At 47.1% G+C, this 16,863-nt stretch overlaps 1 protein-coding gene across 1 annotated transcript; it reads left to right on the top strand.

Annotated features, from left to right (window-relative positions):
• Positions 1-8,668: 8,668 nt before the first annotated feature.
• LOC120916828 (protein kinase C theta type-like) lies at positions 8,669-16,590 on the top strand. Its single transcript, XM_040327771.1, has 5 exons — positions 8,669-9,100; positions 9,438-9,691; positions 11,637-11,838; positions 15,368-15,556; positions 16,352-16,590. The coding sequence occupies exons 1-5, from the start codon at positions 8,669-8,671 to the stop codon at positions 16,505-16,507; spliced, it is 1,233 nt and encodes a 410-aa protein (XP_040183705.1). The 3' UTR covers positions 16,508-16,590.
• The last annotated feature ends 273 nt before the right edge of the window (positions 16,591-16,863 follow it).

Here is a 16,863-nt window from a genome sequence, read left to right on the forward strand (position 1 = left end):
TGTCACCACTGTGCCATGCCATCAAACAGCAACTGTGCCATCAATTGTCACCACTGTGCCATGCCATCAAACGCAGCTACTGTGCCATCAAACGCAGCCACTGTGCCATCAATTGTCACCACTGTGCCATGCCATCAAACGCAGCTACTGTGCCATCAATTGTCACCACTGTGCCATGCCATCAAACGCAGTCACTGTGCCATGCCATCAAACGCAGTCACTGTGCCATGCCATCAAACGCAGCCACTGTTCCATCAATTGTCACCACTGTGCCATGCCATCAAATGCAGTCACTGTGCCATGCCATCAAACGCAGCCACTGTTCCATCAATTGTCACCACTGTGCCATGCCATCAAATGCAGCCACTGTGCCCCTCAATTGTTGCCACTGTGCCAATTGTCACCACTGTGCCCTTTAATTGTCACCACTGTGCCCCATGATGCCACTGTGCCCATTGTCACCACTGTGCCCCATGATGCCACTGTGCCCATTGTCACCACTGTGCCCCATGATGCCACTGTGCCCATTGTCACCACTGTGCCCCATGATGCCACTGTGCCCATTGTCGCCCCTTTCCCTGTAAAAAGCACTTACCTGAATTTAGCATTTATGTTCAGTAGCTCTTTCTATAGTAGCTCTTTTTCAGGGTACTTTCTAAAGGGGATTTTCATGTTCAGTATTGGGGGGGGGGGGGGGGGCCACCGGCGCCTAATAGAGTACCCTGTTTTGGCCCACTTAAAGCACTGTATATATTTTTTTAACCACTTCCATACAGGGCATTTTCACCCCCTTCCTGCCCAGAACAATTTTTAGTTTTCAGCGCTGTCGCATTTTGAATGACAATTGCGCGGTCGTGCGATGTGTTTTCCAAACAAAATTTACGTCTCTTTTTCCCCCACAAATAGAGCTTTCTTTTGGTGGTATTTGATCACCTCTGCGGTTTTTATTTTTTGCGCTATAAACAAAAGAAGAGTGACAATTTTGAAAAAAAAACACACTGGGCTAGATTCAGAAAGATCAGTGGATCTTTCTGCTGGCGCAACGCATCTCAGATACGTTACGCCGCCCTAACTTTGGGCGCAGAAAGAACTTGCGCCCTTAGGCTGCATTCACACCTAAGCGACAAAACGCCCGACGCGGGACGCTTCTGTCGCTAGAGGGGTGAATTCCCATTGCCGTCTATGGAGATGGTTCACATCTCATAGACGCGCAACGCCTGTCGCCTGAAAAAAAGTCCCGGACCCTTTTTTTCACGCGACAGGCGCGTTTTCCCATAGACAGCAATGGGAATACTTTAGAAAAAAAAAAAAAAAAAAAAGAAACATTTGTAATCGCGGCAAATCTGCCGCTACACGCGTACGCGGCTGTCGCTTAGGTGTGAATGCAGCCTTAGTTACGGCGGCGTAACGTATGTGTGACTTGACCCCGCGTATTTGACTTTTTTTCGGAACGGCGCGTGAAAGAATCCCAGTGCGCATGCTCGAAATTACGCCGCAAAGCCTCATTGGTATCGGCGTGAACGTAACCTACGCAAAGCCCTATTCGTGAACGACTTACGCAAACGACGTAAATTTTTCAAAACTCGTCGCGGGAACAACGGCCATACTTAACATTACCTATGCCTCATATAGCAGGGGTAACTTTACGCCGAATAAAGCCTAACGTAAACGACGTAAAAAAATGCGCCGGCGGGACGTACGTTTCTGAATCGGCGTAAATACCTATTTAGCATATTCCTCGCGTAACTATACGGAAGCGCCACCTAGCGGCCAGCGTGATAATGCAGCCTAAGATACGACGGTGTAAGACACTTACACCAGTCGGATCTTAGGGATATCTATGCGTAATTGATTCTCTGAATCAGGCGCATAGATACGACGGCCCGCACTCATAGATACACCGTCGTATATCCTACATGAATCAGGCCCAATATCTTTTACTTTTTGATTTAATAAATATCATAATTAAAAACAAATAAAATTCCTCAGTTTAGGCCGATACGTATTCTTCTACATATTTTTGGTAAAAAAAATCGCAATAATCGTATTTGATAGGTTTGCGCCAAAGTGCTAGCATCTACAAAATAGGGAATAGAATTATGGCATTTTAATTTTTTTTACTAGTAATGGCGGCGATTTTTATTGTGACCGTGACATTGCGGCGGACATATCGGACACTTTTGACACATTTTTGGGACCATTCACATTTATACAGCGATTAGTGCTATAAAACTGCACTGATTACTGTGTAAATGTGACTGTCAGGGAAGGGGATAACACTAGGGGGCATTAAAAGGGGTTAATATGTTCCCTAAAGTGTGTTCTAACTGAAGGGGGAGGGGACTCACAAGGGGAGGAGACCGATGTGTGTTCCTCTGTACTGGGAACACACATCGATCTCCTGTGTTCCCAGTACAGTGTCTGATGTGTTCACCATAATGTCGCAGTCACAAAAAAAATCGCTAATCGTCGCCATTACTAGTAAAAAAAAATTATTAATAAAAATGCCATAAAACTATCCCGTATTTTGTAAACGCTATAACTCTTGCGCAAACCAATCGATAAACGCTTATTGCGATTTTTTTTTACCAAAAATATGTAGAAGAATCCGTATCGACCTAAACTGAAGGAAAAAATGATTTTTTTATATCTTTTTTGGGGATATTTATTATAGCTAAAAAATTGTCGCTCTATTTTTGTTTATAGCGCAAAAAGATAAAAACCACAGAGGTGATCAGATACCACCAAAAGAAAGCTCTATTTGCGGGGAAAAAAAGGACGTCAATTTTGTTTGGGAGCCACGTCGCACGGCTGCGCAATTGTCAGTTAAAGCGACGCAGTGCCAAATTGCAAAAAGGGGCAAGGTCCTTTACCTGTATAATGGTCCGGGTCTTAAGCGGTTATAAGCAAGCTGAGTATCGCGCCTTTTCGCTGAAGAGCATCGCACCTTTCTTTCAGGGCTGCAGAACATCGCACCTTTCTCCAAGGGCTGCAAAGCCTTGCACCTTTTCACTGCAGAGCATCGCACCTTTCTCCCAGGGCTGCAGAGCATCACACCTTTTGCTGCAGAGCATCGCGCCTTTCATTGCAGAGCGTCATACTTTACCTGCAGAGCATAACGCCTTTTTCATAGGGGAGTGGAGCATTGCGCATTTTTTGCCCCGATTGCATCAGTTGCATAAATACATTTATATTTAAAAACATTTTTTGCTGCAGAGCAACACACCTTTCGCTGCAGAGCATCGTGCCTTTTCTTGCAGAGCATCAGACCTTACCTGCAGAGCATCGCGCCTTTCTCTGCAGAGCATCGTGCCTTATCTGCAGAACATTGCGCCTTTCTCCAAGGGCTGCAGAGCACCGTGCCTTTTGGCTGCAGAGCATTGCGCCTTTCTCCCAGGACTGCAGAGCATCACACCTTTCGCTGCAGAGAATCGCGCCATTCATTGCAGAACATTGCGCCTTTCTACAAAGGCTGCAGAGCATTGCACCTTTTCACTGCAGAGCGTCACGCCTTTCTCCCAGGGATGCAGCGCATAGCGCCTTTCGTTGTAGAGCATCATACCTTACCTGCAGAGCATCGCGCCTTTTTTACCCCGATTGTGTCAGTCGCGTAAATACATTTACACTTAAAAGCATTTTTTATGTCTTTTAAAAAAAAATGGGAAAAAAATGACATTTAAAAAAAAAGAAAAAAATATATATTTTAAACAAACTATTACCCGACTGCGTCAAGTTTCGATATGAAGGCAAATTGCGCCAATTTCCGAAATTGCGCCAAGTTCCGATGGTTGACAGCCGCGCTATTGCCCAATTGCGTCAAGTACCGCCGGTAATGCAAATTGCGTCAAGTTATGCAATTACCACAATTTTATCAATGTTCGCAAATTGCGTCAAGTTCCGATGGTTGACAGCAGCGCTATCAACCAACTGCGTCAAGTACCGCTGATATTTCAATTTGCGTCAAATTACACAAATTGCATCAATGGTCAAAAATGCGCCAAGTTCGAAGGTCGACAGCCGCGCTATTACCCAATTGCGTCAAGTACCGCGGTTAAGGTAAATTGCATCAAGTTACGCAAATTGCGTTAAGGTCCAGAATTGCGCCAAGTTCCGATGGTTGACAGCGGCACTATCAACCAATTGCGACAAGTACCGTAATTAAGGTAAATTGCGTCAAAATACACAAATTGCGTCAAGGTACAAAATTGCGTCAAGGTCCGGAATTGCTTTAAGTTCCGATGGTTGACAGTGGCTCTATGAACCAACTGCAACAAGTACCGCGGTTAAGGTAAATTGCGTCAAATTACGCAAATTGCATCAAGGTCCGAAGCTGCGACAAGTTCCGATGATTGACAGCAGCGCTCTCAACCAACTGCGTCAAAGACCGGCGATATTTAAATTTGCGTCAAATTACGCAAATTGCGTCAATGGTTGAAAATGCGTCAAGTTCCGATGGTTGACAGCCGCGCTATTACCCAATTGCGACAAGTACCGCGGTTAAGGTAAATTGTGCCAAAATACGCAAATTGCATCAAGGTCCGGAATTGCGTCAAGTTCCGATGGTTGACAGTGGCGCTATTACCCAATTGCGTCAAGTACCGCGGTTAAGGTAAATTGCGTCAAGTTCCAATGATTGCAAGTTGTGCAAATGTAAATGTAATTCTGCAGAGACATGTGTCTCCCAGGGCTGCAGAGCATTGCGCCTTCTCGCTGAAGAGCATCACACCTTTTTCTACAGAGCATCACACTTTTCCCTACAGAGCATCGTGCCTTATCTGCAGAGCATCGCGCCTTTCTCACAGGACTGCAGAGCATCACACCTTTTGCTACAGAGCATCGTGTCTTTCACTGTGGAGCATCGTGCCTTTCTCTGCAGAGCATCACATCTTTCTCTACAGAGCATCGCGCCTTCCTGCAGAGCATCACGCCTTTTTCTCAGTGCTGCAGAGCATCACGCCTTTTTTGCCCTTTTTTACAATTACGCTTAAAATCAAGCTAAGTTATGCAAAAATCTGCAGAGCATTTCCTTTTCGCTGCAGAGCATTTCACCCTTCTCACAGGGCTGCAGAGCATCAGACCTTTCGCAATAGAGCATCGCGCCTTTTCACTGCAGAGCATCACTCCTTTCTCCCAGGGCTGCAGAGCATCGCGCCTTTCGTTGTAGAGCATCATACCTTACCTGTAGAGCATTGCACCTTTCTCCCAGGGCTGCAGAGCATCGCACCTTTTTTGCCCCAATTGTGTCAGTCGCATAAATACATTTACACGTAAAAGCATTTGTATGTCTTTAAAAAAAAGGGGAATTTTTTTTCTTTTTTAAATGAACTGCGTCAAGTTTCGCTATGAAGGTAAAATGTGAAAAATTACCGAAATTGCGTTAAGTTCCGATGGTTGAAGTAGCGCTATTAACCAATTGCGTCAAGTCCCGCGGTTAAAATAAATTGCATCAAGTCCCGCGAATTGGATCGAGTTCTGATGGTTGACAGCAGCGCTATCTACCAATTGCGACAAGTCCCGCAAATTGCGCCAATTTCCGATGGTTGACATCGGCACTATTAACTAATTGCGACCAGTACCGCGGTTAAGATAAATTGCGTCAAGTTCAGCAAATTGCATCAAGTTCCTATGGTTGACATCGGCACTATTAACTAATTGCGACAAGTACCGCGGTTAAGGTAAATTGCGCAAAGATACGCAAATTGGGTCAAGTAACGCTGGCAATGCAAATTCTGGCAAGTTCCGCAAATTTCGTCAAGTGATGCAATTACCAAAATTGTATCAATGGTCGCAAATTATGTCAAATCCCGCAAATTGTGTCAAGTTCCGAAATTGCGTCAAGTCCCAATGGTTGACAGCCGCGCTATCAACCAATTGCGACAAGTACCGCGGTTAAAGTACATTGTGTTTAGTCCTGCGAATTGCGCCAAGTTCCGATGGTTGACATCAGCGCTGTCAACCAATTGCGGCAAGTACCGCGGTTAAGGTAAATTGCGGCAAGTCCCGCGAATTGCGTTAATTTCCGCAAATTGCGTCAATTTCCGATGGTTGATATTGGCGCTATTAACTAATTGCGACAAGTACCGCGGTTGAGGTAAATTGCATCAAGTCCCGCAAATTGCGTCAAGTTCCGCAAATTGCGTCACGTTCCAAAATTGCGTCAAGTCCCGATGGTTGACAGTGGCGCTATCAACCAATTGCGACAAGTACCGCGTGTAAAGTAAATTGTGTTTAGTCCTGCGAATTGCATCAAGTTCCGCAAATTGCGTCAAGTTCCGATGGTTGACATCATCGCTATCAACCAATTGTGGCAAGTACAGCGGTTAAGGTAAATTGCGTCAAGACCCGCGAATTGCGTCAAGTTCTGCGAATTGCATCAAGTTTCGATGGTTGACAGCGGCGCTATCAACCATTTGCGACGAGTACGGTTGGCAATGCAAATTGCGGCAAGTTCCGCAAATTTCATCAAGTTGCGCAATTACCACAATTGTATCAATGGTTGCAAAATGAGTCAAGGCCCGAAATTGCGTCAAGTTTTGATGGTTGACAGCAGCGCTATCAACCAATTGCGTCAAGTCCCACCGTTAATACAAATTACGTCAAGTTACGCAAATTGCGTCAAGGTCCGGAATTACCCCAATTGTATTAATGGTCGCAAATTGCATCAATGTCCAATTATTTTAAGTTGCTCTTTAACGCGATTGTGTCAAGTCCCGCAACCTGCATCAAGTTCCGTAATTACCTCGTTTGTGTCAGTTACATAATAGATTTACACTTAAACGCAATTTTCTAAAAAAAATTATATATATTTTTTAATTAATTTATTAAAAAAATGTAAAAATTACTTTTTTAAAATGTATTAAAAAAAATGTTTTTAATTGCTTTTAAGTGTAATTGTAATTCTGCAGAGCATCGTGCCTTTCTCCCAGGGCTGCAGAGCATCACACCGTTGGCTGCAGAGCATCGTGCCTTTTTCACCAGAGCATCGTGCCTGTCATTGCAGAATATTGTGCCTTATCTGCAGAGCATCGCGCCTTTCTCCCAGGGCTGCAGAGCATCACGCCTTTTTTGCCCTTTTTTTTACAATTACACTCAAAAGCAAGCTATGGTATGCAAAAATCTGCAGAGCATCATGACTTTTCGCTGCAGAGCATCGCCCTTTCTCCCAGGGCTGCAGAGCATTGTGCCTTTTCTTGAAGAGCATCAAACCTTCGCTATAGAGCATAGCGCCTTTCGCTGCGGAGCATCGTGCCTTTCCCTGTTGAACATTGCACCTTTCTCCAAAGGCTGCAGAGCATCGCATATTTTCACTGCAGAGCATCGTGCCCTTCTCCCAGGGCTGCAGAGCATCACCTTTTTCTGCAGAGCACCGCACCTTTCATTGCAGAGCGTCATACCTTACCTGCAGAGCATTGTGCCTTTCTCTGTAGAACATTGCACCGTTCATAAAGGGCTGCTGAGTATCGCGCCTTTTTGCTGCAGAGCATCGTGCCTTTTTCCCAGGGCTGCAGAGCATCACACCTTTCGCTACAGAGCATCGTGCCTTTCGCTGCAGAGCATCATGCCCTTCTCTACAGAGCTTTGGACCTGTCACTGCAGAGCATCATGCCTTATCTGCAGAGCATCGCGCCTTTCTCTCAGGGCTGCAGAGCATTGTGCCTTTTTTGCCCTTTTTTGCAATTATACTTAAAAGCAAGCTAAGTTACGCAAAAATTTCAGAGCATCGCGCCTTTTTGCTGAAGAGCATCGCGCCTTTCTCCCAGGCCTGCAGAGCATCGCGTCTTTCCCTGCTGAAAATCGCGCCTTTTTCCAAGGGCTGCAGAGCATCACGCCTTTTCGCTCTAGAGCATTGTGCCTTTTTCCAGGGCTGCAGAGCATCGCACCTTTTACTGCAGAGCATTGCGCCCTTCATTGCAGAGCATCATTAAAAAATAATAATAATAATAATAACATAAAAAATCCCACCATAAAATCAAATGCCACCAAAATAAATCTCTATTTGTGGGGGAAAGCTGTAAATGTCATTTGTATACAGTGTTACATAATGATACAATTGCCAATTGAAGCAGCACAGTGCTAAATAGCAAAAATGGTCTGGTCATGAAAGGGTTAAAACCGTGCGGAGCTGACATGGGAAAAGATAAAAAAAGGATCCTTATCCTGGTGTGTTATCTTTGTGAAATCTGCCAATCTGAGGACAGCACATTTCATGGATGGGATTGTGTTTCTGAATGTGACATTTATCAATGGGAAGTAAAACGGAATATACTGGATTATTCCAGAAATTTAAATCTCAACAGTCATCTCCCCTCCCCCCCTCCCCCCCCTCCCCCGCAGAATAGAGAACATTTGAAATTTGACAGTTGAAACAGCTGGACTTGTATACTTGCTATGACATCACAGCAATAATAAGGGGAGGAGTCATGTGATAATACTGCGATGTGATTGGACAGTGCCGCAATAAATAGCAGCCTCTCCGGGGGGAGGAGCACAGAAGAGTCCTGACTTCTCCTGAGTGAAGACGTGTTTTTCTGATCTCCTGAGATTTCTTCTTCTGACCTTTTTTCTGTGATTTTCTCTGCGTTTTTAACCAGTGAAAGGAGATAAAAGGATGATTCCTAAAAGCTCTGACACTAATAAGACCATGAATGTCGCAGCGATTAGAACCATCATGAGGAATGCTGTACCAGCTAGAAAGCCCATGAAAAATGTGGCAGTGGGAGACCCACCTCTTGTGACTCCCCCTAGCTGTGACACTAGAAACAGCATGAAACGTGTTACAGCCATTAGAAACATCATGAAAAATGCCTTACCATCTAGAGTGCCCATGAAAAATGCCGCAGCACAAGTCCCTGCTCTTGTGACTCCTCCGAGCTGTGACACTAGTAACACCATGAAACGTGTCGCAGCGATTAGAAACATCATGAGGAATGCCGCTCCATCTAGGAAGCCTATGAGGAATGCAGCAGTAGAGGTCCCAGCTCTTGTGACTCCCCCGAGCCGTGACATACAAGCGGTCCAGTTACAAGTCAGACCTCCACGCTGTGACAGCCAATCAACCTTCATCCTGCACCGTCTGCTCGGAGAAGGTGGATTCGGACAAGTAAGTTCTAATTTTCCCACCTAGAATTAGATTAGTAGCTCCACCCACAAAACAAATCCCTCCCCAGTATCTAGCCAATGTGTACCAGCCACCCAAAACGGATCCAGCTATTGGTAGACTTAATGATGTCACTGTGCCTCATGGAGGGGAGGAGCCGGGAACACAACATGAAGAAAGCTCTCCCTGTCATAGATATCAGAAGACGTCATGGCGCCTCGCAGCCTTCATCAATAACGACTTGTGACTCCTCCCCAATGCTAGTTCCATCCTTTCCCAATAATGAAGAACGTTCTTTCCTATAATAACACAAATGATTTTTCTCTTTTCTCTCATTCAGGTCTTTCTGGCAACTCATAGCGCAACCAAGAAGATCATCGCCATCAAGTCCGTCGTGAAGACTTCAGATCAACGTGACGCCATTGAAACCGAGCTGAAGGTCATGCAGAAGGCGGAAGGGTGCCCATTCCTCACCCAGCTTCACATGACTTTTCAGACGCGCCATTCTGCCTGTTTCGCTATGGAATACGTCTCTGGAGGCGATCTGTTTGATTTCACCATAAACTATTCGCCTCTTCCGGTTTGCGTCATAAGGTAAGTCTCATCACCACAATGACAATAGAAAGCAATCTTTACAAGAAATGTCCTTTTACAATCCAGGCTTTAGGAGTTTCGAATTCCATTGGACTCCATTAGAATGCTTAGAGCTACATCAGTCCACCCAGATGTGACGTAGATACTTTAGAGTGATGTCACTCCGCCACCCATAAATATATGAGGGGCACAATACACAGCAGGGGCCACCGCGCCGCTCCCAAGCTTAGATACTCTATATTATCATAGTAGGGTTGGGGTTCAAAGTAGACAGTTCATCCACATGCCATTCTGCAATGCCAGTTTCCCCAAAGCGGGCAAATTCTGCAAGTGATTCTAATTTATTATCGCTGTTTGCCGCTTTTTGGTTGCTATGGACGATCTCCAGTTTCCAGGCAGAAAGAAAAGTATTTATAATATAAAACTACATGCAGGGTACTGGACAAACTACTAGGGACACAATGGGTGTGAGATAATTGTATACAGCAATGTAATCTGTAAGATTACTGTGTACTGTATGTATTGTGTGTTTTTTACTTTTTGAATTTGGCGCCGTGCTCCGCCCCCGTGCGTCGCAGCGCTCGCAGGGAATGGCGCTCGGCACTGTGAATGGAGTGGAGGAGACACGGCCCGCGCACACAGCGGGGAGACATCACAGGATCCTGGGGACAAGGTAAGTTACTTTGCCTGGATCCTGCGATGCGATCCTGAGGCCTCGTACACACGACAGAGAAACTCGACGTGCTTGGCACGTCGAGTTCCTCGTCTCGTTTTGGGATGAAGCCGCCGAAGAGCTCGGCGGGCCGCCTTCTCCTATAGAACAACGCGGCCAACGAGAAAATAGAGAACATGTTCTCTATTTTCTCGTCGAGCTCCTCGGCGGCTCCATCGAGCCAAAACTGTACAGACGACAGAGATTCTCGGCAGAATCCGGGTTTTGACCGAGTTTCTCGGCGAATTCTGCCGAGAATCTCTGTCGTGTGTACGAGGCCTGAGTGTGGCTCGGGGGTTACCGCTTTTAGTACTAAAAATTCACTCCGAGCCACAGTCGGGATTACCGCCAAGGAGGTGGAGAGGTTTCTGATGCCGGGAGACGGAGCGGGGTTTTCTGATCGTGTGACTGCCATGATTGGTTGTCACAGTGGTCACATGATCAGAGAGCTTCCAATCGTATGTAGAGATTGGGAGCTTTCCTTTAGCCACCGGTAACTGTGCCGGGAGTGCAATCTCAGGACAGCTCTGTTTACATTCTGGTACCCATATATGCGGCCTCTCATCGATAAGACCCACCCACCTAGAGGGCACATATATGCATACCACCAGCATGAAGGGGTTAACACTTCTGGACCAATGATGTACCGGTACCTCATCACCCTGGTACTGATTTTTAGAGTTGGCCGTCTAACTAACCGCTGGATTCATTTTATATGCAGCAGGTGGAGACTTCCTCCACTCCCGGCACCTTCCACAGCTTTCTCAGGCTCCTCCATCCTCCCGGGAGACCCAGACGACCAGCCGCCACGTCTACTGGCTGGTCAGCTGAACAAAGCCGTGATTGGCTATGGTAACCCGGATGTGATGACATTGTGACCTGACATTTTTAAGAAATCAAAATCATTCAAAAACACAGATCTGGTGTTGTGGATGCTTTTAAGGGCAGAGGTGAGACTTGGGGTCTTCTAGTACCGGTCACATGCCTATTACTGTGACAAGCATGTTTATAGCCTGGATCCTACCAATGGGATCTCCCAGGAGACCAGAAATGGTGAGCAGGTGCCATACCCAGAACTCCGACCGTATGGTCACCTAAATAACCACAAAGGTGGGACCGGTAATGGGATAGAGCCAGGTACCCCCTCCCCCTACCCATGGATAATGTTTCTACTTAAATCTAATGACTGTAAAATGTAATTCCGTCATAATCAATATTTTTTCTCTTTTATAGATTCATTGCGGCGGAAATATCCTGCGGATTGGAGTTCCTCCACGAGCGCGGCATCGTTCATAGAGACATCAAGAGAGAGAACATCCTACTGGACAACAAAGGTCATGTCCGCATTGCAGACTATGGATTGGCAGTAATGGATCTGTATGGCGATAGGACGGTGACGGGAGTAGCCGGAACAATTGGATACATGGCACCAGAAGTAAGTCACCCTCTTTTTACCCATCACTAGGCCTCATCTATTCAGTATATCACAATCCAATCACTATCCATCTGATACTTGTAATATGAACATTTTAGACTGTATACAGAACACTGCAATGTAAATCACCTGATTGGTAATCATTAGGGTCTTAAAATCTTTTTAATAATTTGTTAATATATGTCCATGGGGGGGGGGGGGGGGGGGCAGCCATTGCATAGGCCGGCTCTGCCTCCTGGTTTAGCTGTTGGGCACAGTGATTGTTCTTTGCTATTTCTCTTGCTTAAAGCGAGCCTAGCTACAATCTCTATAATAATAGACATATGAAATAGTAAACATATCAAAATGTAAAAAGCTACATCAAGGTTAATGTTCCAATGATTTCTACTGGAGAGCAGATATCACTACCTGCTCTCTGTTACACTCTGCAGAATTACGGCCCATTCATTAAATGCATGCCACGGTGTAGAGCCTGTGGTATCCTATGAAGTTCTGTATACTTGGCATAACAAAGAGAACCCTGATTTGATTGGGGGGAGTCACATGACTAGGCTCTCGCTTAAGTTTTTATTTTTTTATGTTTACACCCATTCCCTGTAATAGCACTCAAAGTCCCAATTCCACCGCTGTGCTTTATGAATGTCATTTTTATTATTGTAGCGCTATTGTCACAGGAAGGACATACTGCTGCTTTGTAAATGCCTCCCTTAGAATACATGTTCAATAAATATATATTATTGTTTCCCCTATAAAAGGAATGTAAGTTTGTAGGAACTAAGGGGCAAATCCACAAAAGAGATACTCCGGCGTAAGCCGTCGTATCTCTGGTTCTAACTTTGGAACTGATCCTCAGAAGCAGTTTTCCTAAGTTAGGCAGAAGATCCGACATCTGTAAGGGACTTACACTGCCGGATCTTAGGATGCAGTACCGCATCCGCCACTGGGGGCATTTCGAGTCGAAATGCCTCTGTTAGTATGCAAATTAGCACTTAGGGCGATCCTCAAAGCTTTTGTACCTAGTTTTTTCGCCGTAAGTGTTAGTTTGCCTGGTGTAAAACTAGGGCTGCTTTTACAAAGTGTAAAGTTAGTCACACCTTGTAAAGGCCCATTCAAGCGACGGCATTTGGTATGCATTCCCGAGGGAGAACTCCATGCCAATTTTCAATGAAAAAAACGGCATGGGTTCCCCCTCAGGAGCATACCAGGCCCTTAGGTCTGGTATGGGTTGTAAGGAGACCCCCCTCCGCCGCAAAATTGACGTAGGGGGTCCCCCTACAATCCATACCAGACCCGTATCCAAAGCACGCTACCCGGCCAGCCAGGAAGGGAGTGGGGACGAGCGAGCGCCCCCCCCCCCTCCTGAGCCGTGCCAGGCCGCATGCCCTCAACATGGGGGGGTTGGGTGCTCTGGGGCAGGGGGGCGCACTGCGGGCCCCCCCACCCCAGAGCACCCTGTCCCCATGTTGATGAGGACAGGACCTCTTCCCGACAACCCTTGCCATTGGTTGTCGGGGTCTGCGGGCGGAGGCTTATCGGAATCTGGGAGTCCCCTTTAATAAGGGGGCCCCCAGATACCGGCCCCCCACCCTAAGTGAATGGATATGGGGTACATCGTACCCCTATCCATTCACCTGTAGGCAAAAAGTAAAAGTTAATAAACACACAACACAAGGCTTTTTAAAATATTTTATTATTCTGCTCCGGACGCCCCCCCTGTCTTCGTTATTAGCTCAATTACCAGGGGGGGCTTCTTCTTCCACTCTCCGGGGGTCTTCTCCGCTCTCCGGGGGTGTTCCGCTCTCCGGGGGGGGCTTCTCCGGACTCCGGGGGGCTTCTTCCATCTTCTCCCCTCTTCCGCTCTTGACTCGGCGAACCCCGGTTCTTCTGCAGCTCTCCGGTGCCTTCTTCTTCAGCGCTGGCTGCCTGCTATGTTTGTGTGTTAGCTCGATTTCAAACAGGCAGCCGGCGCGGTCTTCTGTGACGTCAGGGTCTTCTGGTCTTCTGTTCTTCCTATGTTGCCTCGTCGCCTCTTGTCGCTGTAATGATGGAAGCGCGCCTTGCATCACATTTATATAGGCATCGCCGTCCCATCATGCTCCGGCAGGTACCCACGTGGTGGGTGCCTACCCACGTGCACCCACCACGTGGGTACCTACCGGAGCATGATGGGACGGTGATGCCTATATAAATGTGATGCAAGGCGCGCTTCCATCATTACAGCGACAACAGGCGACGAGGCAACATCGGAAGAGGGGAGAAGACCAGAAGACCCTGACGCCACAGAAGACCGCGCCGGCTGCCTGTTTGAAATCGAGCTAACACACAAACATAGCAGGCAGCCAGCGCTGAAGAAGAAGGCACCGGAGAGCTGCAGAAGAACCGGGGTTCGCCGAGTCAAGAGCGGAAGAGGGGAGAAGATGGAAGAAGCCCCCCGGAGTCCGGAGAAGCCCCCCCCGGAGAGCGGAACACCCCCGGAGAGCGGAGAAGACCCCCGGAGAGTGGAAGAAGAAGCCCCCCCTGGTAATTGAGCTAATAACGAAGACAGGGGGGGCGTCCGGAGCAGAATAATAAAATATTTTAAAAAGCCTTGTGTTGTGTGTTTAATAACTTTTACTTTTTGCCTACAGGTGAATGGATAGGGGTACGATGTACCCCATATCCATTCACTTAGGGTGGGGGGCCGGTATCTGGGGGCCCCCTTATTAAAGGGGACTCCCAGATTCCGATAAGCCTCCGCCCGCAGACCCCGACAACCAATGGCAAGGGTTGTCGGGAAGAGGTCCTGTCCTCATCAACATGGGGACAGGGTGCTCTGGGGTGGGGGGGCCCGCAGTGCGCCCCCCTGCCCCAGAGCACCCAACCCCCCCATGTTGAGGGCATGCGGCCTGGCACGGCTCAGGAGGGGGGGGGGGCGCTCGCTCGTCCCCACTCCCTTCCTGGCTGGCCGGGTAGCGTGCTTTGGATACGGGTCTGGTATGGATTGTAGGGGGACCCCCTACGTCAATTTTGCGGCGGAGGGGGGTCTCCTTACAACCCATACCAGACCTAAGGGCCTGGTATGCTCCTGAGGGGGAACCCATGCCGTTTTTTTCATTGAAAATTGGCATGGAGTTCTCCCTCAGGAATGCATGCCGAGCGACGCTGTCATTTTTTTTTATAATTATTTGTTTTCCCGGCGCGTCTTTTTTTCACCCGTCGTAACTTTAGTGTCCCGTCGCAATCCACAAAGCCGCCCGGCGTCAATTACGTTCGCGCGATGCACGTCGGGAAAATGACGTCACACGCATGCGCAGTACGGCCGGCGCGGGAGCGCGCCTCATTTAAATTGTAAACGCCCCCCGGAGAGGAGGAACGCCTTACGACGGCGGCACTTAACTTACACTGCTTGAAATTTTTACGTAAGTGCTTTGAGGATCAGGCACTTAGGTAAAAACTTTAAGTCAGTGTAACTTAACTGCTGAAAGTTAAGTTACGCCGCCTGGCTGAGGATTTGGCCCTAAGTAACTGATTTCTCTTCTCTGATTGGCAGGTTATCAACGGCGACTTCTACCAGTTTGAACCCGACTGGTTTTCCATGGGAGTTGTCATATACATCATGGCTACAGGCACCAAGCCATTCTGTAACCGTACCACCCAGGAATACAGGAAGGCTGTGAGTTATGAAGATCCCGTTTACCCCCCGGACATGGACCAACACCTGAAGAACTTCATAGATGGAGTAAGTACAAGACGTTTTCTAATTCTGAAGAGGCACAGGGAAGGTTTCTAGGCCTACTGCTGCTGCTTTAGGGGTATAATGTGTGTGGGGGGAGGGGGGGTTGCCAAGTCTGGTTGTCAGCTGGACTGTTGAGTAGTTTGGCTTCTTCATCCCATGGTGAACATCCAATGGGAATACTTCATCCTGGAGCTGAGGGCTCAGAAGATGCCACATGGGGTCAATCACTTTATGAGGTTATTGAACATAGCGGGGAGGATTAGATCATCTGCTATCATTGTAATCTTGTCTGTGTCCCTGTTGGGGACATTTTGTTTCATATCCTGTCCTGGGGACACGGAAATCCCACCAAGGAGGGACACAGAAAGCAACCTAACAGAGAGGTTCTAACCCTTTCCAACTCCATTCATCAAACTGCTTTTATCGCCCTGTGCTGACAAATTATGTTAATGAGAAGAAAAAAAGATCTTTAAAAAAATCCAATCTCCTCCCTTTTCTTGTGGCTCTAATTCTACTTTAAGTGTCACCGCCAATCTAAAGAGCTCAGGGAGTTAGACGCGATCTAATGGCGGCACATCATAAAGTGTGCTCATTTGTTGTGCTGGAATATAATATGAATTCCATCCATGTCAGCAGACATCCAGCACCTGTACTTGGCTATATGTGTCTTCGCATGCTCTGATCGTCCAATGGGTGAAAGGACCGGCCAGGAGGAGACGCACTGTAGTCAAAGTTTTTTTTTTCTTTTCTAAAAAGTGCAAAATGAATGCAAAATAACTCTTAATTTCTCTTTTATAGCTTCTATGCAAATGTCCGGAGAAGAGGCTTGGAGTCGGCAGAGACATAAGACGGCATTTATTCATGAGGCTCATCAATTGGAAGTCGCTGGAACAAGGGAAAGGATGGCCACCTTTCTCAGTAGCCCAGGTAAGTACACAAATCTTTATAGGATGAGGATTCAAAAAGAAGATTGTTACACACTGTAAGGAGCATTGCTGTGTCCTTACAGCTAATGTAGGGGATACAGATATATCCCAGCCTGCAGGAAAACCTCACAGACTAATCAGTCAATACAGTGGAACCTCAGATTACAAGCATAATCCATTCCAGGAGACTGCTTGTAATCCAAAGTACTCGCATATCAAAGCGAGTTTCCCCATTGAGGTCAATGGAGACGAAAATAATTTGTTCCGCATTGACTTCAATGGCATGCAATACCACATGCGGCCAGAGGTGGGATGGGGGTGCTGGAGAGCCTCGGAAAGGGGTAGAAAGGCCTGAGGGCACCTCGGTTGACCTCGCAAAGACTC

Source organism: Rana temporaria, chromosome 11 (genome assembly GCF_905171775.1).
Source record: "Rana temporaria chromosome 11, aRanTem1.1, whole genome shotgun sequence".
In the NCBI taxonomy this organism is placed as follows: domain Eukaryota; kingdom Metazoa; phylum Chordata; class Amphibia; order Anura; family Ranidae; genus Rana; species Rana temporaria.

Excerpts from the sequence above, each read along its gene's own strand:
- LOC120916828 (XM_040327771.1), top strand. The coding sequence starts at position 8,669 with ATGAGGAATGCTGTACCAGCTAGAAAGCCCATGAAAAATGTGGCAGTG. Across the intron at positions 9,101-9,437 it reads GAGAAGGTGGATTCGGACAA|GTCTTTCTGGCAACTCATAG; the intron begins GTAAGTTCTAAT and ends TCTCTCATTCAG. Across the intron at positions 9,692-11,636 it reads CTTCCGGTTTGCGTCATAAG|ATTCATTGCGGCGGAAATAT; the intron begins GTAAGTCTCATC and ends TCTCTTTTATAG.